This window comes from Hyla sarda, chromosome 3 (genome assembly GCF_029499605.1).
Source record: "Hyla sarda isolate aHylSar1 chromosome 3, aHylSar1.hap1, whole genome shotgun sequence".
Lineage (NCBI taxonomy): Eukaryota > Metazoa > Chordata > Amphibia > Anura > Hylidae > Hyla > Hyla sarda.
In genome coordinates, this window is record NC_079191.1 from 220,817,128 (window position 1) to 220,844,908 (window position 27,781).

The following is a 27,781-nucleotide window of genomic DNA, read 5'->3' on the forward strand; positions in this document are numbered from 1 at the left end:
TCTTTCATAAAGGTCAAATTTGTGGAGTTCACAACTAATAGTTGTTCTGTAGACAGATTCTCCCACCTCCAGAGTTATCATGGGCCCCTTGGTTGATTCTCTGATTAATATTCTCCTTGCCCGGCTTATCAGTTTAGGTAGATGGCCTTGTCTTGGTAGGAGTGTAGTTGTGCCAAATAAATTGCATTTTCTGGTAGATTTTCTGGTGTTTCTGTGAGATGTTCAAAGGTTGTTATTTTTTTAAATTTGCTTTGTACTTCTCCACAACTGGCCTATTGGGTGAGATCCTTGGTCTTCATGCTGCTGTTTGTTCAGTTATGCTCTATAACAGACTATGAGGCCTTCATAGAATAGATGCATTTGTACAGAGATTAAATTGCAGAAAGTGGACTTGCAAATGTGACTTGTGAAAGCAATTGGTGGCACTAGGTCTTTGTTAGGGGTTTCACCATATACAGAACAAACATGCACACTTTTTATATTTGTATTTCTACATAACTTTGAAATCAATGTAATATTTTCCCCCACTTCCAAATAATGGACTATTTTGTGTTGGACCATTACATATAATCACAATGAAATAAATTTGAATCTGTGGTTATACTATGACAAAAGAAAATTTAACCCTTTAAGGATGGAGGGCGTACCTGTACACCTTGAGTTTGCTCCCTTTCTATAACGTGGGGCCATGGCCTCTAACAATGGCCAGGACCCATGGCTAATAGCACGCTGCACTGATGCTGCATGCAATTAACCCTTTAGACGCGGCGTTCAAAGTTGATCGCCGCATCTAAAGTTAAAGTAAACTGTTCCCGGCTAGCTCAGTCGGCTGTTCGTGATCGCCACAGAGAAATTGCAGCATCTTGAACAGCTGGCAGACACAAGGAGGGTCCTTACCTTCCTCCTGCATTGCCGATCACCGAATGACTGCTCAGTGCCTGAGATCCAGGCATGAGCAGTCAAGCGGCCGAATCATCGATCAATGTTGTCCTATGAGATAACAAAGATCGATGTAAAAGATCAGTTAGTGCAGTATTATAGCCACTAAAGGGGGCTAGAACACTGAAACACCCTCCTTTTCTATAACACCCTCATTTTCCCATTAAAAACAAACAAACTGTGTAGATAAAAATAAACATATGTGGTATCGCCATGTGCAGAAATGTCCAAATTATAAAAATATATCACTAATTAAACTTCACTGTCAATGGCGTACGTGCAAAAAAATTCCAAATTCCAAAATAGCGTATTTTGGTCACTTTTTATTTCATGAAAAAATGAATAAAAAGTGATCAAAAAGTCCGATCAATACAAAAATGGTACCGCTAAAAACTTCAGATCACGGCACAAAAAATGAGCCATCATACCGCCTCATACGCAAAAAAAAATTAAATTGTAATTTTAAACAGATGCATTTTCGTGCACGTAGTTATGATTTTTTCCAGAAGTACAACAAAATCAAACCTATATATGTAGGGTATCATTTTAATCGTATGGACCTACAGAATAAATTGAAGGTGTCATTTTTACCGAAAAATTTACTGCGTAGAAGCGGACCCTCCAAAAGTTAGAAAATTGTGTTTTTTTCTTCAATTTTGTCGCACAATGATTTTTTTTTTCCGTTTCAAAATAGATTTTTCACTATATCTTTACAAAGTAGAATTGGTGGCGCAAAAAATAAGCCATCATGTGGATTTTTAGGTGCAAAATTGAAAGAATTATGATTTTTTAAACAAAAGTGCAATAACAGAAAAACCCTTAGTCCTTAAGGGGTTAAAGGGGGTTGCAAGGCACTGTAGCTGACTGACACCAATCTTATGTGTAGATGTACTGTTCAACTCACTCTGTAGTTTTTTTGCATCTATTTATTTAACTATGTCTCTGTTGTGATTTAACCATTTATGCAAGGATGTGAAAGAAGTGTCCTTTTTGCAATCATCTGGAAGAGATATTTTGACATGCTTTTTTAAGCTATATAGGAAAGCTCATTCTGCTGCACATTTCTATCCAAAGGAATCCAGAAATAAATAAACTTCTACCATGGATGAAGTTACAATATTAAAATTTGTTTCAGGATGTAGGACAATCATTGTAAGTTGAAACTATTGTATCTTAAAAACATAAAAATAATAGTGGAAAACTAGTTATTGGTTCTGACGCACCCAAAGTGCTATCCAAAAATAAGAAAAAAAATGAAGATCGATTCATGTAAAGGGGCAGATAACTAATACAGATAAAGTTATTCCTTATAAGAAAGTTTGAAAGAAATGTTTGAAGTGGTAAATCACTTTTGATAAGGACAACAGGAGCTTCTTCATGGTCCTGTTCAGTACACACAATGCACTAGAAAATAAAATGCACTTACCTGGTGCTTGATAGAGCAGCTCATCCTGGTAAAGGACTGTACAATAATGCATTGTAGCAAACAAAGACGCTACTATATAGCCAACATGGACATCCATTTAAGTAATACAGGGGTTTTAGCAGTAAAATACGTAGTCTGAGTGTTTAGATCTGCCATTTACATGCGCCAAAGATGTGGACTGTCTGTAGCAATGTATGTTGAGTATGCTTTCAAGTTACTAGGAAAGATTATTGTACAGTGAAAATATTGCAACCAGAGGACATTGTTATATGAAGGTTAGAAATATTTTTATGATGGGAGCCTGTGGTACACATTCCACTATATGCATACACTCCTAGTAGGGGGTAGATTTATCAAAACCTGTCCAGAGGAAAAGCTGCCCATAGCAACCAATCAGATTTCTTCTTTCATTTTGCAGAGGTCGTTTTAAAAATGAAAGAAGAAATATGATTGGTAGCTATGTGCAACTGGGCAACTTTTCCTTTGCACAGGTTTTGATAAATCTCCCCCTACTAGATCCTGACATACACCTCCATTCAAACATGATGTGAACACGTTCAGAAAGTAGCTATATGGAGCATCTCTCACACTTGAGCAACCACCATGTCCATGAATTGCTCTAACAGCCTATTGATCATAATTCAACTATTTAGACATTGCTCGCCTCAAATGATTGAAATAAGTTTAAAGTTCAATGTACTGAGAAACAGAAGAGGAAGTAGGGCATCCAAGCTAAATGATAGGGCATAATGTAAAGCTCCCATATCCCAGTGTCCCCTATCCATCCAGTCATTTGTGGACTTGGTCTCATAAGAGGCAGAGGGACCTTTTACCCCTACTCTAGGCTATAGGGCTCAGGTACTATTACATGATCTATAGTTAATACTTCACTGGACGACTAGGTGACCAAACATTAGTGTCTGAAAATTGAGGACTATGGTTGCGATGTTCTGTCTCCAACTATAGTAGGAAGTGAACATGTGATTTACTGTGCATTGTGGCATAAATTGGACTCCCCAAAAAAATGAGTATTAGTTAAAATACAAACTTTTTTTTTAAATTGTTTTGGATTTGTTTGGATCTGTTCTCTTGACCCCTGAACAGAACAAAAATAAGTGACAATGCTGTATTCACTTTCCACTACATTAGCTGTGTTCTGCACTTGGCCCGGCTTTTCTGTGCCCAGTAGAGGGTCAGGGGCTCCTGCCTTTGACTTCTTTGGCTTGAGAAAGGTCTTATTGAGGGACCGAAACGTAGCTGTCTACCACATGGACGGGTGAATAAACTACCTTTTTCATGCTACCTTGGAGTGCCGTTTCCCTATTTTTGTGGATTATGTGAGACGGGGCTTGGAGTCTGGCCTTGAGTTGCAGAGCAGCGTTTATTGGACCTGGAGTTCAGTCACAGTTCCGGCCTATGTGTGGTTTGCCTGTGTACTTTGCATGGGTAATTGGGGCACTTCCAAATCTGAATTGGCATCTGAATCTGAAACTAATTCAGAATTGCTGAATCAGATGGTGGAAGATTTGTTACTCTCTAGGTATGACAAGCCCTTTTTTTGGCTGAGAAGTGTTTATACACAAAGTACAGGAGCAACAAAACTATAAAATGAGCTCTGATCCCTATTGTAAAAATAGAAAAATGCAAAAATAGGTTATATCTACAGTGAATATATTCAGCACCTGACTTTAGCATAGAAAACCTATTTCCCTTTTGTCTAGCTGTTTGAGCATACCTCTCTGTTCATGGCAGTAAAAACACTTTCTATTTAGCACATTCTCAGAACTAGTTTGACATTTTAACAAATCAGCAATGTTCCTTAAATTCAAAGCACAATTTTTTTTTTAAATGGACGTCTCAATCACATCTCCATGACAACACTAAAAGTACTCATACATATTTATGTAAATGAACAAAATGTGTCACTTTTCTCCCCTGATTTCACTAGTAACTTTCGGCACTCTTTTGCATGAAGCACAGCTGATTGCAATCATAGAAGAACAAAGGCGAATATATGCAATGAAATATTTATCTTATAAAACTACCTGACTCTTAGAAACCCCCAAAATAAATCCCACCACTGACCTAGGCTTTATGCCGAAAATGGTAGAATTGTCAATTACGACTGTAGAGGGGACGGCTGGCAATGGATGCAAATCTGCTGGGTTACTGTAAAAAGCAGGTGCTGACCTTTCATTACATTTTGATTGTTTTTCTTTGGTCCATATTGATGAAAATATTGAGTTAAATTTGTTATTTTTCAAACCCCAAAGAATCATGACAGTTCTCGAGAGCTTCTGAATACCTTTTCTCCAGTTAAATGCAAACTAGGTTTTATTGATCCCCTGTGTTTCTACACAAGCGTTTAATGATTTGCCCTTAGTGAGAGATTCTTACTTTCATTGTCAGCGTGAGTCAGTAAGCAAGTAATCTACTTGATTTGTCTTCCTTTTACCATAAAACATTTTCAATTTGCGCAAAGCACTCCGTTTACATAAAGTGCATTCCTTTATTCATTTGCATTACTGTTTATTAATACAGGAGGAATGGCTTTTATATAGGCTTTAGCATTTATTTATTTTTAGCAGTTATTAGCTAATGTACGCATGTCGGTTCATCTCATTTCTGGCATATTCTAATTTAAAAAAAACATTTTCTTTGTTCTTTTTGCGTGACCTTCAGTCAGCCAAAAAATGTCCACGTGCCAGATATCTTTAATTTATCCCTACTATGATGTATAGGACTGTACAATTTGTAACCAATGAAATCATTGTAGTGGAACGCATAAGCAAATGTTTTTTTCTTTTAGCTCTCTAGTTCACAGGCCAAAAACTACATTGGAGATCAAAGCCAAAGTATACTAGGGGGATGTAAATAGATTGTAAGTATCCTGCCAAAAACATGTAAAAAGTTTCTGACTTCAAGTTCACATTCATAGAGGAGATTTAGCAATAGCTTTGTGGGGTATACCAGGGTTGTATACAGAAGGTTAACTTTTAATATATTCATAAAATGAGTTAAACATGTATCTGTGAGCAGTGGTGGACCAATTGTAGCATTAGTCCACTCAATAACACATACCATATACTAACTGTTAATATAGTGCCTGTAATTAATCAAGGTGTATAATAACCATGTCCCAACAAACTCGACGCATTTCCATCCCTCTTTATATGGGGGACTTCCTCAGGGGTTAAAGGAATACATATAGGGGAGACCATTTGTCTCCAACACCTGCAAAGAAATGTAGGCAGGGGCTGTTGATACTACACAGCCCCTGCTATGGACAATATTGGCACATAAATCAGAGCGCCCCACTTCTTGTGGGGTAAAAAGCACATCAAACACTGTCCGGCCGGATCCTGTGAGCTTATTTAGACCTGCAAGAAAAAGACATACGGAGCCTGTGTCAGCTCTATTTCTACAGCAAAATAGCGGCCAGAACCTGAAACGGAAAAATACGTATTGTACTCACAGTTCGCCGCCTCGCTCAGTCCACATGCGCACCCGCAGTGGCGGGGAGCCGTACTCAGTTATCAGCTTCTAAGCACACTGGTGAGTGAGTGGCGCTGGCGTCCTATTTATCTTCCGCTTCCGGGCTGGATTACGGAGTCGAGCGGTGACCTCACTTCCGGTTGACGTGCATCCCAGGAGAAGTGTACCAAGTCCCGCGATGTAGCCGGGAGGGGTGTCACTGCTCAGGATTAACTCCCTCCATCCCGGTGCGGAGATTAAAGCTATGCTACGGTGAGCTGTACATAGACTTATATGTATAGACATGGCTTATAGGCTAACAATACCACACATCTAGAGTGATAGTTATGGCTAAAGCAAAAAGCATCCGTGTTCCTCTGGCAACTAACAGATGTCAGATACGAACATAGCACGTTTGTCTCAAGAATTATGTGGAGTTGCAGGGACTACCAGTCCCAGACTCCACAATTAACACCACAGTATTATTATAACTGAAGGGGCAAAATTACCCAATAGCAAAGTAAATATAGAAAATTATACCCAAGGTTAGAAAATAGGAGAGGAATGTCGGATAAGGACGGACTTATGTATTGCAGTCATAGAGGCAACGTATGAAAAACAAAAAAATTATATATAAAAAGAATTATACATAAAAAAAAAAATCAGTGTGGGAGCTGTAATAGCGCTCACCCAGCTTTCCCAAAACAGATATAATAAAGAGGCCATTTGCCTTCTTCATGGGTCCTTATTATTCTAATTTTGACTTACCTGTTTAAATATATCTAGTAAAAGGTGTTAACTTAAAAGGGTACTCCGCCCCTAGACATCTTATCCCCTATCCAAAGGATAGGGGATAAGATGGCTGATCACTGGGGTTCCGCCACTGGGTATCCCCACAATCTCTCCTGCAGCACCCCATCATCTGGTGCACGGAGCAAACATTGCTCCGTGCCTAATGACTCCTCATGACCCCGCCCTCTTTATGCGAGTATATGGGAAGGGGTGTGATGGCCACCACACCCCCTCCCATAGACTTGCATTGACATCACAAGGGGGCGGATCCGTGACATCACGATTCTCCACCCATGCATGACCAGTCATCAGGCATGGAGCGAAGTTCGTTCACTGCACCAGATGACAGGTGGTGCTGCAGGAGAGATCACATTTTTCTGCTATATGAAGTGACCAAAAATCATCAATTCTGGACTTTTCTATTTCTTGGACTTTTTTTTTTTAAATGTTTATCGCAAGATTTAAATAATGTTATATTTTAATAGTTCATAAATTAAAGCAGGCGGCAATACCAAATAGGTTTACTTTAATAAAAATTTTGAAAAAGGGTGAATAAAACTTATCAGGGAAAAGGCTTATCTACTTTTTATTTCCCAAATTTTTCCCCCCTATTTTTAGTCCCCATAAGTGACTATTATACACAATTTTTGATTGCATTCACTGAACCAGTTAGAGCACAGCACTGATCTGGGTTATCTGCACTTCATAAATGCAGGCTGGGTGCAGGATTGTGCCACTGATCAGATGGGACAGAGGCAGGTGGGGACCCTTCGTCCATCATCTCAGCCGATCGGGATCCCTTGATTTTGTTGTGGTGGTCTTGATCTCACATTTAGTCACCGCAATCAACTTAAATCACAGCTTCTAAAGGGTTTATACTGATCAGCGATGTCTGACATTAGCTATGGGTCCTGGCTGCTGAAAACAGCAGGGACCCACCACGTATGAAGCCTGCTCAGCTTAAAATAATCCTAAAAATCTGCAATTTTTATTTCTGGCCAAATAAGCCTAATTATAGTCTGACACATTCTGTTTTATAGAGCAAACATTTTAGCATTCTCCTACTTATCATCACAAGCAGGATTACAATAAAAGTCAATACGAGTATACAGATAACACAGGGTCACACCATTCACATGATAAGGTGATCTTCACATCTTACCTCCCCTTACCCATAACTCTGCACAGATCAAAACATATGCCTTAAAACTCTCCAACCAAAGTTATTGAGTCAGCTCTAAACAGCTGTTAGAAGCTACAAGAAAGCATGTGGAAATTTTGAGGCAATATGAGAAAATTTTGAGGAAAAAAGAAACACCTGCCTTTAATCAGTAAAAAATAAATGTCGTTGATATAGTCGGAGTCCTTTAAAACAGGTTTTACTTGGTTATGCTGGTAATACTATGTATTTTTTACTTCTTTTCCCATCCTCTCTAAAGTGCAGTAGTCAGTAATTTTATGGACCCAAAAAACAAAACAAAAATATGTTTATTTAAAGGGGTACTCTGGTGAAAACCTTTTTTCTTTTAAATCAACTGGTGGCAGAAAGTTAAACATATTTGTAAATTACTTCTATTAAAAAATCTTAATCCTTCCAATCTGCTGAATGCTACAGAGGAAATTCCTTTCTTTTTGGAACACTGATGACATCACGAGCACAGTGCTCTCTGCTGACATCTCTGCCCATTTTAGCAACCATGCATAGCAGATGTATGCTAAGGGCAGCATGGTGGCTCAGTGGTTAGCACTGCTGCCTTGCAGTGCTGGGGACTTGGGTTCAAATCCTACTAAGGACAGCAATAAATAAAGCGTTATTATTATATATTCTTTTGTTATTATTATGCTCTCAGCAGAGAGAACTGTGGTCGTGATGTCATCAGAGAGCATTCCAAAAAGAAAATAATTTCCTCTGTAGTATTCAGCAGCTAATAAGTACAGCAAGGATTAAGATTTTTTAATAGAAGTAATTTACAAATATGTTTAACTTTCTGCCACCAGTTGATTTAAAAGAAAAAAGGTTTTCACCGGAGTACCCCTTTAAGTATTTTGCTACGTATTTGCTGCTGATGATTTTTCTACCCGATGGGTAGAAAATTATGCAGAAGCAAATACGACATGCACGACCCTACCCTTCGTAATATAAGTAAGGCTTTCTACTTGGCACTTTTTGGAAAGCTGCCATTGCAGTTTTTGAGCCAAAGTCAGACGTGTATTTAAAAATAATGTGAAATATAAAGAAAGTACTTCTACTTCTTTTTCCTCATGGACTTACTTTGGCTTTAATTCAAAAACTGAAGTGGCAGTTGCCCTCCAAATCTGCCAAATGGAGGCACAGCCTAAGGCCAGTGTTCATATAGCTGCACCAACACAATATTCTCTTTAACTTGTAATCAACTTAAACAGAAACTGACAGTCTGTTTCCCGCACTAAACCTAATGAATTATGTCATAGTGCAGGCAAACAGCTTGAAAAAAGAGGAAGTACTTGCAGAGTTATTGCTGTTTATATCTTCTTTCCTATTGCACAGCTCTTCACAATGGAGGTGGGGAGCCAGCTCGCCAAGCTCCACTGCCTCCTCAATATTTACTGTCCATCCTGCCGCTGTGATGAGTATGCAAATGGGTGAGCTATCTATAACCCAGTATATTGGTTTTAGTGTGGGCTAACAAGCTTTCAGTTTCTCTTTAACTTTTATCACTATAGAACTACAGGAGACTGGCGATTACAGCCCAGTAAAACTAATTTTTTTCTGGTTAAAGGAAACCTGTCATTTGCTTCATGCTGCCCAAACCTTGAGCAGCATGAAACAGATGCAGGAAGCGGGGTCTCAGAACACGATGATCTATTGTAAAAAGCTTTTTCGGAGAAATCAAAAAGGCTGCCAGGACAGCTAAGTAGTTCCTGCATCTGTTCATGCAGCCATAAGAAACGCATCACTCAAGGCTGGCAGGGCAGAGAGCAGCTAACGGGAAGCGCCCCAAAGACAAGTTACATGGGTCCCAGCTGCATTTATTAAACTATGGAAATGTCTGTGTGTGTCAGACTAAATCATAGTATTCAAGCAGCATAAAACAGTATGTAGGATTTAATATTAACAGTTTATCTTCATATAAATGCTGGTGATCAATATGCAAAAATGTATAAGATTATATAGGCCTTAAGTGCTTTTCTTTATATTAGATTATAGATATATTTATTATATTTGCATACTAAGGCATGTAACAGATGCTATACTTCTTTTACATTTTGTGTGCATAATTTCCCAATATTAGGCAACTTCTAGAAATTGTTTTTTTTTTGTCATATGTAATTTCATTGTATATGTATGTAATTTGTTGAAGACACTTTTGTAAATATTATAGACACACACACACACACACACACACACACACACATTCTTATTGTTGCATCTATCATACTTCCATAAAATGACTTTTGGACACCATCACAGCATGTCTCTCATGAGCTACTGGCCCTGCTGGGCAGAAATACCTCACACTATGATATTTGATTTTTCAATAAAAGGCTGATCCTGGGTGGTCCCTTAAAAATGAAACACAAATAATCCTCCAAAAGACTACACTATAGTTCAAAAATATATTTACAGTCTATTACAAAGATTACAAATGGAAGCGTCTATGAAATGGAAATTTGTAAATGTATTTTACTATATTTAAGGAAACATCTTAGAAATTACTTTTTTTTTATTCTAACAATCAAATAAATAAAATGTCATAAAATAACAATGTACAGAGATTTAAATGACTGGAAATTAAAGTAAGCAGAAGAGTATATCCATTTGTGTTTTCTGCAGCCATCTTTGGTCCTATATGGTAAAATACATTATGTAGCATTGAAATACCTGTTTTTATGAACCTCTGCAAGTAAAATAGAAAAATATAGTGCATTTTCGATGTATTCAGAGCTCACTACAGAGAAATGTGTATACAAAACAAGACAGTATAAATAAAATTTACACACTTTACACTGAAACATTTACAATTCTGTGGATGCCCACATAATCAAAGAAGACCAAATTCTGATAGATCCCTGGGATCTTTCTTTAAACAAATCAAATCTGTTCTACATGATGGGTCATCCACCATCTAAACATATTTTACAAATATATTTCTTACTCTAAAGATATGCACAAAGGGAATATCTAGAAAGACACAATTTATTATTGCTTCCGGTAGACAGAAAAAGAAAAAAAACTCTGTTCATCAGGTACCAAATAAAAAACAAAACAAAAAAAAAACCTCCGTTCTAACTACCATGTGTTTTACGATAAACTTCTGTTCTTGGATGTCCATCTCCAGGTGGTAAACGAAAGTGTTACCCTTGTCACCCTGATATATAGAGCTAAATATAAAATCTAAAACCGTACAATCAAACATGGATTGCATTCAACAATATATTGTATAAAATATATTTTGGCTATTTCAAATCTATTGTTGTACAAAAAAATTTGATTCCTCAGTCACCTTGCACTTGTTTGCAGGCAGTGGAAGGTTTTAGACAGTGACTATGCCACGAGAGTCTTTCATTTATTTTTTTAGTTTTTTTTTTATTGAACTTGACATTCGAAAAGGGAAGGCTTGGTATTTTACAGTACTAGTTTCTAGTATGTAGTTTAGGAGACCCTGTTTATTTAGAGAATTAAGTAACTCTCAATTTTTAGCAATTTTTCATGACTTAATAATTTCATTATGTATTCTGTATCAAAGGTGCCATGGCCGCACAGAGTGCCATTATTGCTTTGTATTCAGCAAGTCCTTAGAAAATATGTAAAAATAAATGGTTATTAACCTGCAAAGTTTTTACTTGCCTGCTGTTGATTTGCCAATGTCTACATAGATATCTAAGCAAAATGCCAGAATAACAGCATTCAAAATATAACTAACCATGCTAAGGATATTAGTCTCCTAATAAATGTGCAATTAAACCTATCGACCAACCCCCTCCGAGAAAAAAAAAATAATGAAGGAGAATAACACATTAAAAAATAAGATTATATAATAAAACACAGCTTCAGGAAAATAGTTTTGCCGTATTTACCATTAATCTTGAGATTTTGTCCAACAAATATATTCTTTTTTAAAATGAATTATGTACAATACATTTGAAAAAGTCCATTGGGCAAAAAGGAGGTTAGAGAGCTCTGTTTGTTCTTTAGTCAGGTAGTACTTTGTTATTACTGCTGTCATCCTTGCCACATGAGTCTGATCCAAATTTCTCTCGCAGGAAATGTTTGGTGGCACTTAGGAGTTCAAGTCTGTAGGTGCTTGAGGATCTAGTTGGTTTTTATCTACTACAAATCGCAGTAGTAGAGAGGACTCAGTTAACTGAGCAGATTCTAGCAGCAGTTCTTGTGTAGTGAAGGCCAGTGCTGTTGTCTCATAGTCTTACCTCCCTCATGAGGGAGGCTTGTCTATCACACCTGTATTCCGGTTCCATGAAGGTGTATCATTTGTGCTCTCATAGTCTGAATACTGCTCATGATCTTCTTTTGATGGCCAACCAATGAAATTCCTAAGCTCATGACATCACTGTAGAGGAAACAAAATAAAATTATGAAGTTTACAAGGTAAAACCACATACAATACATGAATATTTGTATATACTATATATTTTAACATGCGTAAACACCTGGGCACACACTCTACGGGTCCCTACTTATAAATCAATTGTATCACTAATCTATAATGCTCATAGAAATCTTTGGCCTTATAATGTGCCTGTGTGCCTTTTCTGTTTGATGCTCAACTGGATCTTTTATTAAATAAATATTACTTATAGACCCATAAAGACTCAGGGTCCTGGCTTTGTGCCGTAACTGTTTAGTGCATGTGGTCATATCATTCATACTATACTTACTTAATTGTCATTCCGGCAACAGCTTCAAGTGAATTGTAACCTGCAGAGCTGAAGTTCTCCTTGTATCGTTCCATCTTTATAGCTTCTAACCACTCTCCAACAGAGCAGAAGGTGGAAAAATCCGGGGTGTTCTGGTCTAGAAGTGGACTGACTGGTCTAAACATTTTAAAAAGAGAATAGTAACATAGTTCATAAAGGTTGAAAAAATACCAGAGTATATACAATGTACAATATACCATGAATAGAAACTACATTTATTACCACACTTTACACTTGAAAGAGAAAATAAAAAGGCAGATTTATTATTTTGTGCATGTTTGGAAATGTCAGATTAATCAGATAAAGAGATAAATACAGTCCCTTACAGTGTACGTGTGGCGTCTACAGTAAGTTCAAGCTGAATCAGGTCATTTTAGCTAACTTTAGCTTACTGGGGATTTGACAAAGGCAGACAAAGGCAGCAGTCACACTTGGTGCCTTAAGTGGGGGCCAAACACACCTCTATAACATAAGAAGAATCAAAGTAGCACCTGATAGGTGGGGGGCCCTGTTACAGATTCTTCACTGGGACCAGGGAGCTTTAGGTTACAGGATTGAGTTTCATTACAATTATTTTGCTTAGGAACCAAAATAACATTTGAGTGTTAATTTTTTTTTTTTTTTATATCAACATATAAATGACTGGTTAGAGGATACCAAAATTTACTTAAGGTATGTAAAGATTTATTTTACTGTATGTAAAAATATACACATTTTTTATTCTCCAAATTTGTATTCGTGTTCATATTTTAGTAGCTCGGCATTCAGAAATATATGGAAATTTGGCAGTGTATCCCGGTATCTGCATATTAGAAAGATGTGCTATTCAAAAAATCTGTTAGGTAAAGCTAAGCCAGGTTCTGCTGCAGCCTAATTATATCTTGGCCACCAACCACACTGCTCTTTTGGAATCGATGAGTAAAAAATCATTTGATTTCAGCTGTAGAAGCAATATGTCAGCTAATACATGTGAACAGCAAATTATAGCACATGTATAAAAAGGTCTATATGCATAGTATGTGGTGTCTTTTTAAGAAAACTACAGTGGAAATGAATCCTGTGTTATGACTCTGTGGTTAAGTTTTGGCAGTATCCCCAAGTTTCTCCTTTCAAACTGAGTAATATATAGAAATGTAACTATTCTGAAATGGTGATCCTCAAAAGACCTTGGATGAATATACTGTACATGAGCACCAGATAAACAGATTTTCATTCTTTAGAGTCAACTAAAGCTGACACAGTCTTAAAGAATTTCATATTGCTTTGTCTCAATATATCTGTACGTTTCTAAAAGTAACTGTGTTAGCCATATGTTAAACTAATCATTTTGCTAAACATTCAGTAAAAATATGTTGAGACAGGCAAAAAACTGTTTGATGTTTTCTTCAACTCTGTAGTTTGGATGAACAATAGGTTAGAGACATTAGAACTGCCACAGGCGGGAAAGAAAGTTTAATGTACATCCAATTTACATTCATTTGTTAAATGTGAATACTATTTTTTCCTGTTATGAAGACTCTTTCCTTCCCCTCCTCTTCTAAACATTTATTTACTCTGCAAAAGCAGCTTGTTTATGTCTGGTGGTTACAAGACAGACCTGTAGCTCACTCTGAGATCAAATTTCAAGGTGCCAATATAAATCTAAGGAGAGGGGAGGAGTGAGGAGGGAGATGGGATAGGGAGTTACTGGAGAGAGCAGAAGCTGCAGAGACTACACAGAAGAAACTTATCCCAGGGCTTTAAATGCTCACTTCTGCTCCAAAATGGCCTCCATGCTGCTGCTGTTTTTTAGAGGGAGTATGAACACCTATAAGTGCCGAAACATCATTTGTGTGTGCAGTGCACTGCACTACTATTATAGGGAAGTGTATTATCCCTGGGGCACAGTGGCATAGGCACACTGACAAAGCAGACCTAGGTCTTTTATTAGGCCCCGACTGCTATGAAAACCCATCAGCAAACTGCAATTGTGCCGCTAGGGTGCCAATGGGGTGAAAGATCCCCAGAAACTCTTTACATTAATTGTCACAGTTTGACTGCAACATTTAAAAGGGTTAAACTACCAGAAGCAGAAGTAGGGGCAGGGGCCCAGCTGTCATGTTATAGCTGAGCTTCCACAATACTCTGCACTACCATACCCTGCCATAAAAAGGAGCAGACTAGAATAGGACCCCTTATTGACAGAAATAATAAGACATATCGATGGTCACTACGGAGGTAAGAAACAAGGAGGAGGTAGAAGTGAAAAAATCACATAAAATATACCTCCGACATTGTAAAGAAATAGATTTGTTCTTCATCAATTGGATTCATTATCTGTGTAAATCTAATGTATATTTAAAAAATACTTAGGCATATTTAATAACTTGGCATTACTTTGCCAAACTAAGCAGCCCTCTTTCTCATTGCACTATTTTATGTTTGCTTACCTGTTACAAGTTCCCATAGGGGTTTTTAAGCTGTTGGGGTTCCGGATCATTTTGTCAAGAATACCAACAATCTGCTCAAACTTAGGTCGTTCTCCACGTTCCTTTTGCCAGCAATCTAACATTAACTGATGAAGACCTGCAGGACAATCCATTGGTGCTGGCAACCGATAACCTTCCTCAATAGCCTTTATAACCTACAACCAAAAATGCATTAGGGTAAGTGTAAAGAAACATCAGTGTGTTTTATATTTGCATAGTCTATACATTTAATTAACTTCTTCCAATGAACATTACTACTTTATAATCTTTCTGTACCCTATGCAGAGTAAATAATAGAGTTCCTATGCTAACTCATCACTTGTTATTTATGGCCCAACTAAATTGGATGATTTTGAAACCACTTACAATTAAACAGGGGTTTCAAGTGTTGTTTTGCCAAGATGTGATGGTTTTGCCAGGCAAGGACTGACATTGCAGCCAATCAACAGCTCTCATTAGTGACATCTGCTAATCAGCAATGCCCTCTGTAAATTTACATTTATTGGATTGTTTTGCCAATAAACACTATTGCATGATCTATGAAGATCTGAGATTAATCACATATTTGTCATTGATTTTTCTTTATACGTTTATGATTTGTAACAAAAATTTGCCAGTAAAAACAGCCAAATGGTGGCACAAGAGTATGGTGGCACATCTTTGCATATGATAATAAGACAAATAAAAACAGAATATCTAAAAATATGTGCAAATGCATTGTAAAAAGAAAAAAACAACTGTTACATATTGTTGGAATGTTTTGAAATCAGACACTACTCATACTCAATAAAACAGTTAACAACTAATCCAACCAACATTGCTTTTATCGACTTCATAGAGGTACCCTACGTATTATTATATTGTCACCAGAAATAACCACTTTCAGAAACAGAAAAGGGAAAACTTCTCGACAACTCAACAATTCATTCAATGGAGCACACCTATGATAACGCAACAAAAAGAGTTAAACGTGATCCCACTGTGGTTTTGTGCTGAGTCTTGCTTTCATAATAGAGAAACCTTTAACTGCAAATGTGGTGGTTAAGTTAAAACATATTGCTGCAAACTTCATTAAACCCTGGAGACCTGAGTAGAAATGCACAGAGAGAATCAATCAAAGGGACATGTAAAAGGTTAGAATGATGTTATAAGGTAATTCATGTCACTGACATTGAGTTATAAAGCACTTGGAAAAAACACTGGTGTAGTATTCATGTTCTTGAATATCATGCAGTGAAGGATTGTCTGAAATTGACTTGTGGGAAGAGTGAGACACAAAAGACTTTCTCAACCTTAACAGGGGAAACAAGTTTGACTGGTGAGCGCCAATTAATTCTTATCATGATGGCAATCCAGCAAAATGAAAGGTCTATTTCATAAATAAAATGGATTTTTATTTCAACATATGTGAACTCATATCTGAATATGGAAAATTAAGATGTTTTACTTATAAATAAAATAAATTTATAGACTTCTCGTTCCCACATAAATGTTACCTTTATGTATAAAAATGTGATAGTACTGCACATGCATGATTTGATCTTACATGATTACTTATTTATTTTGTACATATTCTTTATATTCTTCTTTACGAAATAAAAATAATGTATTGAGGAGAAATACAAGTAGACATAATCAATATATGAACAGAATAAGGCAGAATAATATATGTTAGGAATATTTACCAACACCTGCCTCCAATGCAGACCACTGTACGGGCATAGAGTGGCATATGATACCCATAAGAGTGGCATACGTTACCCATAGGGCGCCTTTGAAGAACCATAAATACCACAATAGATATTTCTTCTGCTGGATGTCTGCATAAAATCCGGCATATAACCCTCTACACAGCCTGTTTTGACCTTACTGACCATGAGCGACTGATATGATAATGAGGATTATGTGTACATTAACAGTAAAAGTGACTACTAATATTGGACTATTTTGAAAAACTGTGTGGGTAATAATAATAATGATTTGTATACCGTATTTATATAGTGCACACATATACTGCAGCACTGTAAAAAGCTTGTTATCACTAAAATCACTCACTGTGGCTTACAATCTAAATTCCAAATTCACATCAGTAGGTTTTGGCCTTTTTGGATTCTGTCCTATTTCTATCTTCCTAACAAAAGCAGCTGCATGTTAGTTTATGGATAGAAACTGTTCTCTTTCGGCATACTTAAAAAAAGTGCTGTATAAAAAATAAAGCTTTGCTAGGCCAGAAAATGTGACCCTTTTTCCTTGTAAGTAAGATGAAGTAGAACAAGGATTAGCAGTAACAGCAAGAAAACTGACGATAAACAAATGTCCTTTCTTGGGCATATTATGTGATATGAAAGACAATAGATATGCCTCACAGTCTTCAATAACAGTGTGTCACAGAATTATTTGCCTGATGAGCCCATACACTGTTAAGAACCAGATTCTATGTAGATATCACTGTTCAATAACACGTTTGTTAATTCCGCTACAAACACGAGTGTGACATTAGAGACATCGGTTAAAGACGAAAAGCTGAAAGTCAATTGGAGAGCTTCTCAAGATAAGACATGCTTTAAATTAAACTTAAAGAACACTGCAGCAAGTGACTTATGAATTGACTGCTTGAATTGAATCTCTTCACAGCTTATGTCCAGCTCGGGGATAAATACAGATGAGAGTCTCCTAACTCTGCAAGCTAAACAATAAATGATAAACCCTACTTCCCATGCGCTTGTTTGAATGTTAAGCAGCTGTAGCTTTACAATCATTTTATATTCTTGTCAGAGATGTTTATGTTTGCTGGTAGAGTTTGAGGAAGGTGTCAAAGATATAAAACTTTACGGAGTACCTAGGGGAATGTAAATATTTCTTTTTCCCAGCCCCAAGGATTTGTTTGCACATATTTTGACAGTCCATGAAATCTTTGACACTGAGACCTGTCAGATGTTAACAACTTTGCAAAAAAGATGGCTTGTCACAAACTTTTCATATCTTTTTCAGGCTTTGTGATCTCTGTATCAAAAACAATCATGCATAAGAAGGCTTCATGTAATTGAAGTCAATCAGCTAGATTTTACACTATATAAACATGCCACTGTTTTATGTTGTGTCATGGGAAAAAACAACATTTACATATTATTTGCTGGCAATAACAACACAGTCACATGTCCTAAACCCCAGTAAAATAGTAATAAAGTAAAAAAAGCTTACATCCTGGTTTGACATATCCCAGTAAGGCCTTTCTCCATATGACATAATTTCCCACATTACAATTCCATAACTCCATACATCACTTGCTGATGTAAATTTGCGATACTGAATTGCTTCTGGAGCTGTCCATCGAACTGGGATCTTTCCTCCCTAATTTAAATAGAAATCCATTAATTGAAACATAGTAAAATCATATAGTGTATAGTAACAAGAAGAAAAAAAAAATTAAGCAGATTTCTACCAAAAGCATAAAAAAAAGAAATTATCAATAAAAAGATAGTGAATGGTGGGGAAATAGCAGTTGGACAGAATTTTTTTTATTTTTCTGTCCACTTTTATTGATGACCCAAAATTGCATTTTTTAATATAAATATTTTGGCTTCTAGTCTTATGAGGTTAGTTCAGGCACCCTATAAAGTGTATGACAAGCTATATATCCTCTCTTTTTATATACAAATAGCTGAGTACCCTGTGTTGCCCGGTTTTTCCTTCCTAATCCTTGTTGCGAAGGAAAATAAACAAAGGAGGAAGCTTTTCACTTCATATCCCATCCTCATATATTGTTGTCATATCCCAACCCCATAATCTGTCCTCATATCCTGACCTCATATCCCGTCCTTATGTGCCATCCTCATATCCTGTCCTCAGGTGGGACTGATTTGTGATGAAGATATTGTAAGCTGAAAATAGAAGGCAACATCGCTTTGTGGGACTGGGCATGATATGCAAGTCAGACCGATGCACAAAAAGGGTAGATAATAAAAGGGGTGGGGCTTAAAATGTGGACATGTCTTTGTTAGATGGGTTGTGGCTTGCAAGCCGGATTGACACATTCAGAACGCATTTACCAGGAGATGCAGAGCGGAGCTTGTGGAGTAAGGTACTGGAAGTCCCATATACTTGCAAGGGACTTGAATCAAAAACCCATCTTTTATATAAGGGTGTAGGTAAGGGTTAATTTAACTATCATATATTTTTATTTGACATATAAGTGATATGTGTACCAGGTATTATTGAAATATCTTCAGCCGTATAGAAGTTATGTGGGAACATACATTTCCATTCGATTTGCCTGGGACTTTAAACAAAAACCCTGACCCTCACAAATGGGGGTAGTTAAGGGTTAAATTAACTATCCTCTATTTTAAGTGGACATATAAGTAACATGTGACCAAGTACTATCGATATACCTCCAGCTGTTTGGAAGTTATGCAGAACATATATTTTCCATAGACTTGTATGGGACTTTAAACAAAAAACCCCGACCCCTTGGCAAATGGGGATGAGTAGGGGTTAAATTACCTGTCCTATGTTTGTTGTAACACGTGTGCCAAGTTTCATGTTAATATCTTTAGCCGTTTGGACGTGATGCTGGAACATACACACATTGAGTTTTTTTTATATATATGTAGCACTCACAGTTTAGAGGTTGAGGCAAAGTAATTTGTAGATCATTTAACTGTCTACACTGCTTAAAACGTGGACTGTGCCATAGCTGTAAATTTGTTCATATCTTTTATGGCAACTTACCTCCTGTCATATTGTAGGTCTAAAGTAAAACAATTGTAACCCGTGTTCTGGTTCACCATCCCCCTATGGCCAGTCTCCTTACCATACATCTTAAGAACCTGTTTATCAACTTCCCTCCTACAATCTTGTAAGATCAAGTTTATTAGCATTAGGTCTTTGTTCTAACTGGCTTCCACTATCAGAGAGTTAAACTATCTGAATAGAAGATAATTGCATATTTATCTGAATGTACAACTATAGGCAGGAGTAATGGAAGGTTATTAACCAATTTTGCCTTCTCAATTTTCATATCCACTTCACATAAGCACCACGTAGAAACCAGATTTGGCAATCCCCTGTGCCCTCCATTGTTTTGACAGTACAGAAATGATGTGGTCATATAAAAATTACATAAAGTTTATACCAAAATGTTTTACAACCTATAAGATTTAAATTTAAATAGGAATAAAAATAAAATTTTGGGGAATAAACACATGCACAGGAAAAACAAATCAGTTGTCATTGTTAACAAATTTAAATATAGCTGTTAAGGAAGGTTTCACACATCGCATTTCGTGTTTTTGTGGCAGACTTTTTATACCGTTTTTGAAACCAAAGCCAGAAGCAGATTCAAAGAGAATGGGAAACATAAAGGAAGGATTTGACTTCTTCCTCTCGCTGGATTGACTTCTGGCTTCGGCTCAAAAATAAATAAATAAATAAAATAAAAAAGTGAATGAAAATCTATAACAAAAATCTATGTAATAAACCTTTCTTTAACAAGTGCTAAAAATTTCTGAGCTGTGTCTGTTCATTTAAAGGAGAAGTATCATAGAAGAAAACTTATTCCCTTATCCGAAGGGTAGGGGATAAGTTTTAGATCGCGGGGGATCCAAGCGCTGGGGTCTCCCACGATCTCCTGTTTGGAGCCCCGTCTCCTTCACAGTGGCGCATCATGCTCCCCGCCCCCTCCATATAGCTCTATGGGAGAGCCGTTCGGCAATCTTCGGCTCTCCCACAGAGCTATATGGAGGGGATGTGGCGGCCCCCGCTACGGGCAGGGGGTCGTGACGCGCCGCTGTGGAGATGAGCCGGGGGTTCCAAACAGGAGATCGCAGGTGGCCCAGCGCTAAGACACGCGATCTAAAACTTATCCCCTATCCTTTGGATAGAGGATACGTTTTTACCATGATACTTCTTCTTTAAAGTGGTACTCTGGTGGAAAACTTTTCTTTTTTTTTTTTTTTATTTATTTTTTTTAAATCAACTGTTGCCAGAAAGTTAAACAGATTTGTAAATTACTTAAAAAATCTTAATCCTTCTATTATTAGATGCTGAATACTACACAGGAAATTATTTTCTTTTTGAAACACAGAGCTCTCTGCTGACATTATGACCACAGTGCTCTCTGCTGACATCTCTGTCCATTTTAAGAGCTGTGCAGAGTAGAAGAAAATCCCCATAGCAAACATTTGCATCTGGACAGTTCCTAAAATGGACAGAGATGTCAGCAGAGAGCACTGTGGTCATGATGTCAGCAGAGAGCTCTGTGTTTCAAAATGAAAAGAATTTCCTCTCTAGTATTCAGCAGCTAATAAGTACTAGAAGGATTAAGATTTTTTTATAGAAGTAATTTAAAAAGCTGTTTAACTTGCTGGCACCAGTTGATTAAAAAAAAAAAAAGAAAAGTTTTCCCCCTGAGTACCACTTTAAGCCAAAAAATACTCCAGTAATTGAATGGTTATGTTTATGTATTTGCTGAAAGTTAAAGGGGTACTCCGGTGGGAATTTTTTATTTTTTTTTCAAATGAACTGGTGCTAGAAAGATTTGTAAACAGATTTGTAAATTACTAATTAGAAATCTTGATCCTTCCAGTATTTATCAGCAGCTGTATACTACAGAGGAAGTTGAATAGTTATTTTCAGTCTGACCACAGTGCTCTCTGCTGACACCTCTGTCCATGTCAGGAACTGTCCAGGTTTGCTGTTGGGAATTGATGCTATGGAGATTCGCTTCTACTCTGGACAGTTCCTGACATGGACAGAGGTCAGCAGAGAGCACTGTGGTCAGACTGAAAATAACTACACAACTCCCTCTGGAGCATACAGCAGCTGATAAATACTGGAAGGCTTCAGATTTTTAAATAGCAGTAATTTTTAAGTAACAAAGACCAAACCATAAATTTACAGTCATGGGAAAATGAAAGCACATTCTCTTTAAATACTTAAGGGAAGATTTTTCAAAACCTGTGTAGCGTGGTACAGTTGGTGCCAGTTAGTACCTAGAAGGTCTTAATATTAGGTAAATACAACCTCAGATGAACAACAACAGCACACAATAGATTCCACCAGGTAATTGTTTTTTAAGAAGTACTGTGGTGCAGTTAAAACTTAGCCCCCATCCTAAGGATAGGGAATAAGTATTGAATCCCATTCGCCGAACCCCCTCGACCTCCTGCACGGCACCCCGGCTCTCCCTTCAACCCCTGCAAGAAGTGAATGCCGACACGCCCTTCCATGTATCTCTATGGGAGAGCCGGAGATACAGTGTTCAGGCTATCTTCGGCTCTCCCATAGAGATACATGGAGCAGGCGTGTCGGCAACCACTTCGTGTTGTGTCAGCACACGCCCTTCGGGGGGAGTGCAGGGGTGCCATGAAGGAGATTGCGGAGGGTCCCAGCAGTTTGATCCAATGCAATCTTAAACTTATCCCCTATCAATTGTCTGTTTTTGAACCAAGTTTACAAAATATGTGGTACTGTAAATGCAACCAGCTACACATAATATACCCAGATACAAACATATATAAATCACTTACAGTGGTTGTGTAAACTGCATCTGCGTCATCTTCTACAACTCGAGATAAACCAAAATCTGACACTTTGCAGACAAGGTTGCTATTGACAAGAATATTGCGTGCAGCAAGATCCCGATGTACATATCCCATGTCGGCCAAATATCTCATTCCTGCTGCAATGCCTCTCAACATCCCCACCAGCTGAATGACCGTGAACTGTCCATCATGTTTCTAAAGAAAGGAAAGATAAATGGTCATTTAAGAGTGAATTCAGTACTGAAGAGAAATGCCTGACATGACTCAATGGCATCAATGTGTGTCCTACAAAAGCTCTATATTCATGAGGTTGAATTGGAAATGAATGCTTTGTCTAGATACCAGTGATCTCATGGGAATTATGAAAGCTAGAAATGGCCGAGGTGCTTTTACCTGTGCATTTGATCCCGGAGTGTTTAGTGTTTGGACTTTTAAGGGCATTGTCTGTGTAGATCCTGAGCGTTTAGTTTTTGGAGGTGAAGTAAACCATTCCAAACATTTCTAAAGCAGAAGATGACCACAACTTAGTTTGCCTTATATAAAAATTTACTAGAACAAATTAATAACAAGTACAAAAGTGCTAAATCTTAACACTTCTAAATTTGCTACGGCCAGTTAAAAAATGTGGGAAAGAAAAATTAAGTGAAGATTTCTTTTTTTCTTCAATAAGCTATTTTTTTTTTGCAAGTGGATAACTTTTTAAGAGGAGGGATATTACATAAAGGGGTATTCCGCCCCTAGACATCTTATCTCCTATCCAAAGGATAGAGGATAAGAATGTCTGATTGTCACGCCCCCTCCCAGAGACATGAATGGAGGGGGCGTGGCATGACCTCACGAACACGGAAGCCCCAAGCTTTCGCGTTGAGAATGCCGCGGTGCCAGCCCAGAGATCCTCGGATTGATTTTTGCCCTGTTTAAAACTCCTAAGTATCTGCTTACAAAACAGCAAACACTGGGTTAGTGTGGCCCTAAAAATCATTGTTACAATGCTGGAATTGAAGAGCTTCATGAATGATCACTGTATTGTTTGCTTGGCATTGCCCGCTCAATAATTGAGTGATATAAAGGGCTCTTTTAATGTGCACCAGTATGGTTGGTGCTCATATCAGACAGCCATCTGCTCATCTAAAAGGACCCTTATTCGTGTTTAAACTATAAAACTTTGGTATGACATGAAGTATTTACCTTACATAATGTAGACAAAATTAATGGCTAGGACTTTCTTGCTTATACTCTCTAATGTGATCAGTTTTTACACTTCCACAGAATATTGCTTTATGTGATTAACAGTCAGCATGTTATTTTATGTTGATCAAACCCCTGTAGGACGTCATTCTTAATGATGCTATAAATAAGATGAAGTACGAGCAGTGAATTCTCCTTGCTGTTTGTTGTGTTGAACATGAGTGTACGTAAGGCTAACATGGGAATGAACAAGGATCACTGGAACCTCAGTCTGCAACCGTAACTGTAGTACAGCATATTGATGACCATTAAGCTTTAAAGGGGTACTACCGTGCTGACAACTTATTCCCTATCTAAAGCATAGGGGATAAGTTGCCTGATCGCGTGGGGTCCCGCCGCTGGGGACCTCCGCGATCTCGCACGCAGCACCCCGCTCTCATCATGCCCCGGAGCGAACATCTATGGCAGCTGTCTTGCCCCCTGCCATAGACTTACATTGAGGGGGCGGAGAGTGACATCACATGGGGGCGGAGCCATGACGTCACGATACTCCAGCCCCGTGATCGGCAGTCATCAGACCCGGAGCGATGTTCACTCAGCGGGGTGCTGCGTGCAAGATCGCGGGGGTCCCCAGTGGCGGGACCCCGCGTGATCAGGCAACTTATCCCCCATCCTTTAGATAGGGGATAAGTTGTCAGCATGGTAGTACCCCTTTAAAGAAGCAATGCTTTGCAGTTTTAACCAGGGGTGTGGGAATTTAAAAAAAATAAAAACACTTGCCCAAGGGACTGAAACGGGAGCACAATCTATTTGTCCATCATGACAATCCACTTGTCCTGGTTAAATTTAATTTTTGCACTCTTGTTTTTTCCTCCTTGCCCCACATAAGCCATAACTCTTATTTTCCATCTACAGACCCATATGAGGGCTTGTTTTTTGAGGGTCCTATTGTACTTTGTAATGACATCTTTTATTTTTCTATAACATAAGCGCCTAAACAAAAAATATATATTGGTGAGGTAAAATAGAAAAAAAAAAAAAAAGATAATGTTGCTAATTTGGTGGTTCTCTTTTTAACGCCATATACCTTTGTGATCAAGCTAACATGTTATTTTTATACTTTAGGTCAGCCTGATTAAAGCAATACCAAATTTGTATAGTTTCAGTCACACTAATTTAAAAAAATTCGGAACTTTTTAGAATTTTTTTAACCCCTTAAGGACCACAGGTTTTTCCGTTTTTGCACTTTTGTTTTTTCCTCCTCACCTTTTAAAAATCATAACCCTTTCAATTTTGCACCTAAAAATCCATTGATGGCTTATTGTTTGCGCCACCAATTCTACTTTGCAGTGACATCAGTCATTTGACCCAAAAATCTACGGCAAAACGGAAAAAAAATCATTGTGCGACGAAATTGAAGAAAAAAAATGCAATTTTGTAACTTTTGGGGGCTTCCGTTTCTACGCAGTAAATTTTTCGGTAAAAATGACACCTTATATTTATTCTGTAGGTCCATAGGATTAAAATGATACACTACTTATATAGGTTTGATTTTACTGTACTTCTGTAAAAAAATCATAACTACATGCAGAAAAATGTATATGTTTAAAATTGTCATATTCTGACCCCTATAACTTTTTTAATTTTCCGCATATGGGCCGGTATGAGGGCTCATTTTTTGCGCCGTGATCTGAAGTTTTTAGAGGTACCATTTTTGTATTGATCTGACTTTTTGATAACTTTTTATTCATTTTTTCATGATATAAAAATCGACCAAAAATACGTTATTTTGGACTTTGGAATTTTTTTGCGCGTACGCCATTGACCGTGCGGTTTAATTAATTATATATATTTTTATAGTTTGGACATTTACGCACGTGGCAATACCACATATGTTTATATTTATTTTCATTTACATGGTGTTTTTTTTTTTATGGGAAAAGGGGGGGGGGTGATTTGAACTTTTATTAAGGAAAGGGTTAAATCACATTTATTAACTTTTTTTACACTATTTTTTTGCAGTGTTATAGCTCCCATAGGGACCTATAACACTGCACACACTGATTGCCAGCACTGTTCACTGCAAAGCCATAGCTTTGCAATGATCAGCGTTATCGGCGGTCGATTGCTCAAGCCTGCAACTCAGGCTTGGAGCAATCAATCGCCGAGGGCAGCCGGGCAGCTTTCACTTTCGTTTTAGATGCGGCGTTCAACTTTGAATGCCGTGTCTAAAGGGTTAATAGCGTGCAGCACTGCAATCGCTGCCGTGTGCTATTAGCCCCGGCATCAGATACATGCCGGGACCGACCTGATATGTGACCCCGCGTTATATCGCCAAATATGTTTATTTTTATTATGTTTACATTTTTTTTATTGAACTTTTAATATGGAAGAGGTTAGTGTGTGTCTTTTAAACTTTTATTAAACTTTTTTTTGACACTTAGGGGACTTTTAGGAGGAATCATTCCTCATACAGATCAATGCAGTTCTTTTAAACTCCATCTTTGTGCTCTGCGCTCCATTGATAAGGCCTTATCCAGCCAGGATAATGATAGAGCCATGGACACCAGGAAAGGAGAGTTTAGCCCTCTGGCTACCTCTACAGTGGATCGGTCTCCCACGATCACGCTGCGGGGTGTGATACACCCCACTAGCCCACCAAGGGGCATTTATATGTCCCTTTAAATGCCGCTGTCAGCTTTGACGGCAGCAATCTAAAGGGTTAATATCCGGCCACAACGATCGCTGCATGCCAACTATTAGCGTCGGTCCCTAGCTTCTGAAATCAACTGGGGGTCGCTTGGTACAGAATGGGCTTTCAGGTCTGGCCCTACTTGTTGCGGGCTTTCAGGTCTGGCCCTGCTTGCCCGAAGCGTCGGGCGATAGGATTTCCACATCCCTGTTTAATCCATTTCTTATTCTTCATTAAAGGGCCACTCCTGCCCTAGACATCTTATCCCCTATTCAAAGTATAGGGGATAAGATGTTTGATCGCGAGGGGTCTGACCACTGGGGCCTCACAGGATCTCCTTGCCGGCACCACGGCATTCTCAACACGAAAGCTTGGGGATTCCATGTTCGTGATGTCACACCGCACCCCCTCCATTCAGGTCTATGGAAGGGGGCGTGACTGACCTCCTGCGATCAGACATCTTATCCCTTATCCTTTGGATAGGGGATAAGATGTCTAGAGGAGGAGTAGCCCTTTAATGAAGAATCAGGAATGGGTTAGAGCTCCAACACTTTACTTTTCTAAAGCTTAATGGTCATCAAAATGCTTTACTACAGTTACGGTTGCAGACTGAGGTTCCAGTGGATCCTTTCTCAGTCCCATGTTAGCCTTACATATGCTCCTGTTCAACACAAACAGCAAGTAGAATTCACTTCTGCTACTCAACTTTTTTTATAGCGTCAATAAGAATGATGTCCTACAAGGGTTTGATTAACATAAAATACGCTGACTGTTAACTAGGGATGTAAGAAAAAATCGATTCTCGCGATAATCGCGATTTTTTCATTTGCCGATACAGAATCGATTCAAAATATTTTTGAATCGATTCTTTTAGGGATGTGGAATTTTTATCTGCGGACGCCCGGAACAGCATGTCATGTCCCGGGCATCAGGAGATAAAAGTTCCACATTTGTGGAGCCGGGCAGGCCGGATCTGACACGGCTATGGAGCGGGCTCCGACTCGTGCCCACTCCGTACTATGCGACCCCCGGCTGATTTCAGTAGCCGGGGGCCGCCGCTAATAGCCAGCATGCGGCAATCGCCGCGGCTGGCTATTAAAGCAGTATCCGGTGCGCACTTTTCTCATTTTATCCTATCCAGGCTGCAAAATAAAACGCACTTTATCTTACCTGCCAACGAGCCCCCGGAGCTCCGGTACAGGTGTTCGGTCCCCGGGCTGTATTCTTCTTACTTCCCGTTAGTCCGGCACGTCACATGGAGCTTCAGCCTATCACCAGCCGCAGCGATGTCCCGCCTCCGCTGGTGATAGGCTGAAGCTCCATGTGACGTGCCGGACTAACA

At 38.2% G+C, this 27,781-nt stretch overlaps 1 protein-coding gene across 4 annotated transcripts in view; it reads right to left on the reverse strand.

Moving 5' to 3' along the window:
- Positions 1 to 10,217: 10,217 nt before the first annotated feature.
- EPHA7 (EPH receptor A7) overlaps positions 10,218 to 27,781 on the reverse strand; it is a 214,161-nt gene continuing 196,597 nt past the window's right edge. For 2 of the 4 annotated variants that reach the window (XM_056566129.1, XM_056566128.1), the window contains exons 13-18: positions 22,953 to 23,060; positions 22,545 to 22,754; positions 18,217 to 18,366; positions 14,977 to 15,170; positions 12,509 to 12,664; positions 10,218 to 12,180 (exon numbers count right to left, since the gene is read on the reverse strand). In XM_056566129.1, coding sequence (XP_056422104.1) covers positions 12,066 to 12,180; positions 12,509 to 12,664; positions 14,977 to 15,170; positions 18,217 to 18,366; positions 22,545 to 22,754; positions 22,953 to 23,060 — 933 coding nt within the window. In that variant the 3' untranslated portion in view covers positions 10,218 to 12,065. The remainder of the gene's footprint in view (positions 12,181 to 12,508; positions 12,665 to 14,976; positions 15,171 to 18,216; positions 18,367 to 22,544; positions 22,755 to 22,952; positions 23,061 to 27,781) is intronic. The other 2 variants (XM_056566131.1, XM_056566130.1) reach the window with 1 other exon arrangement.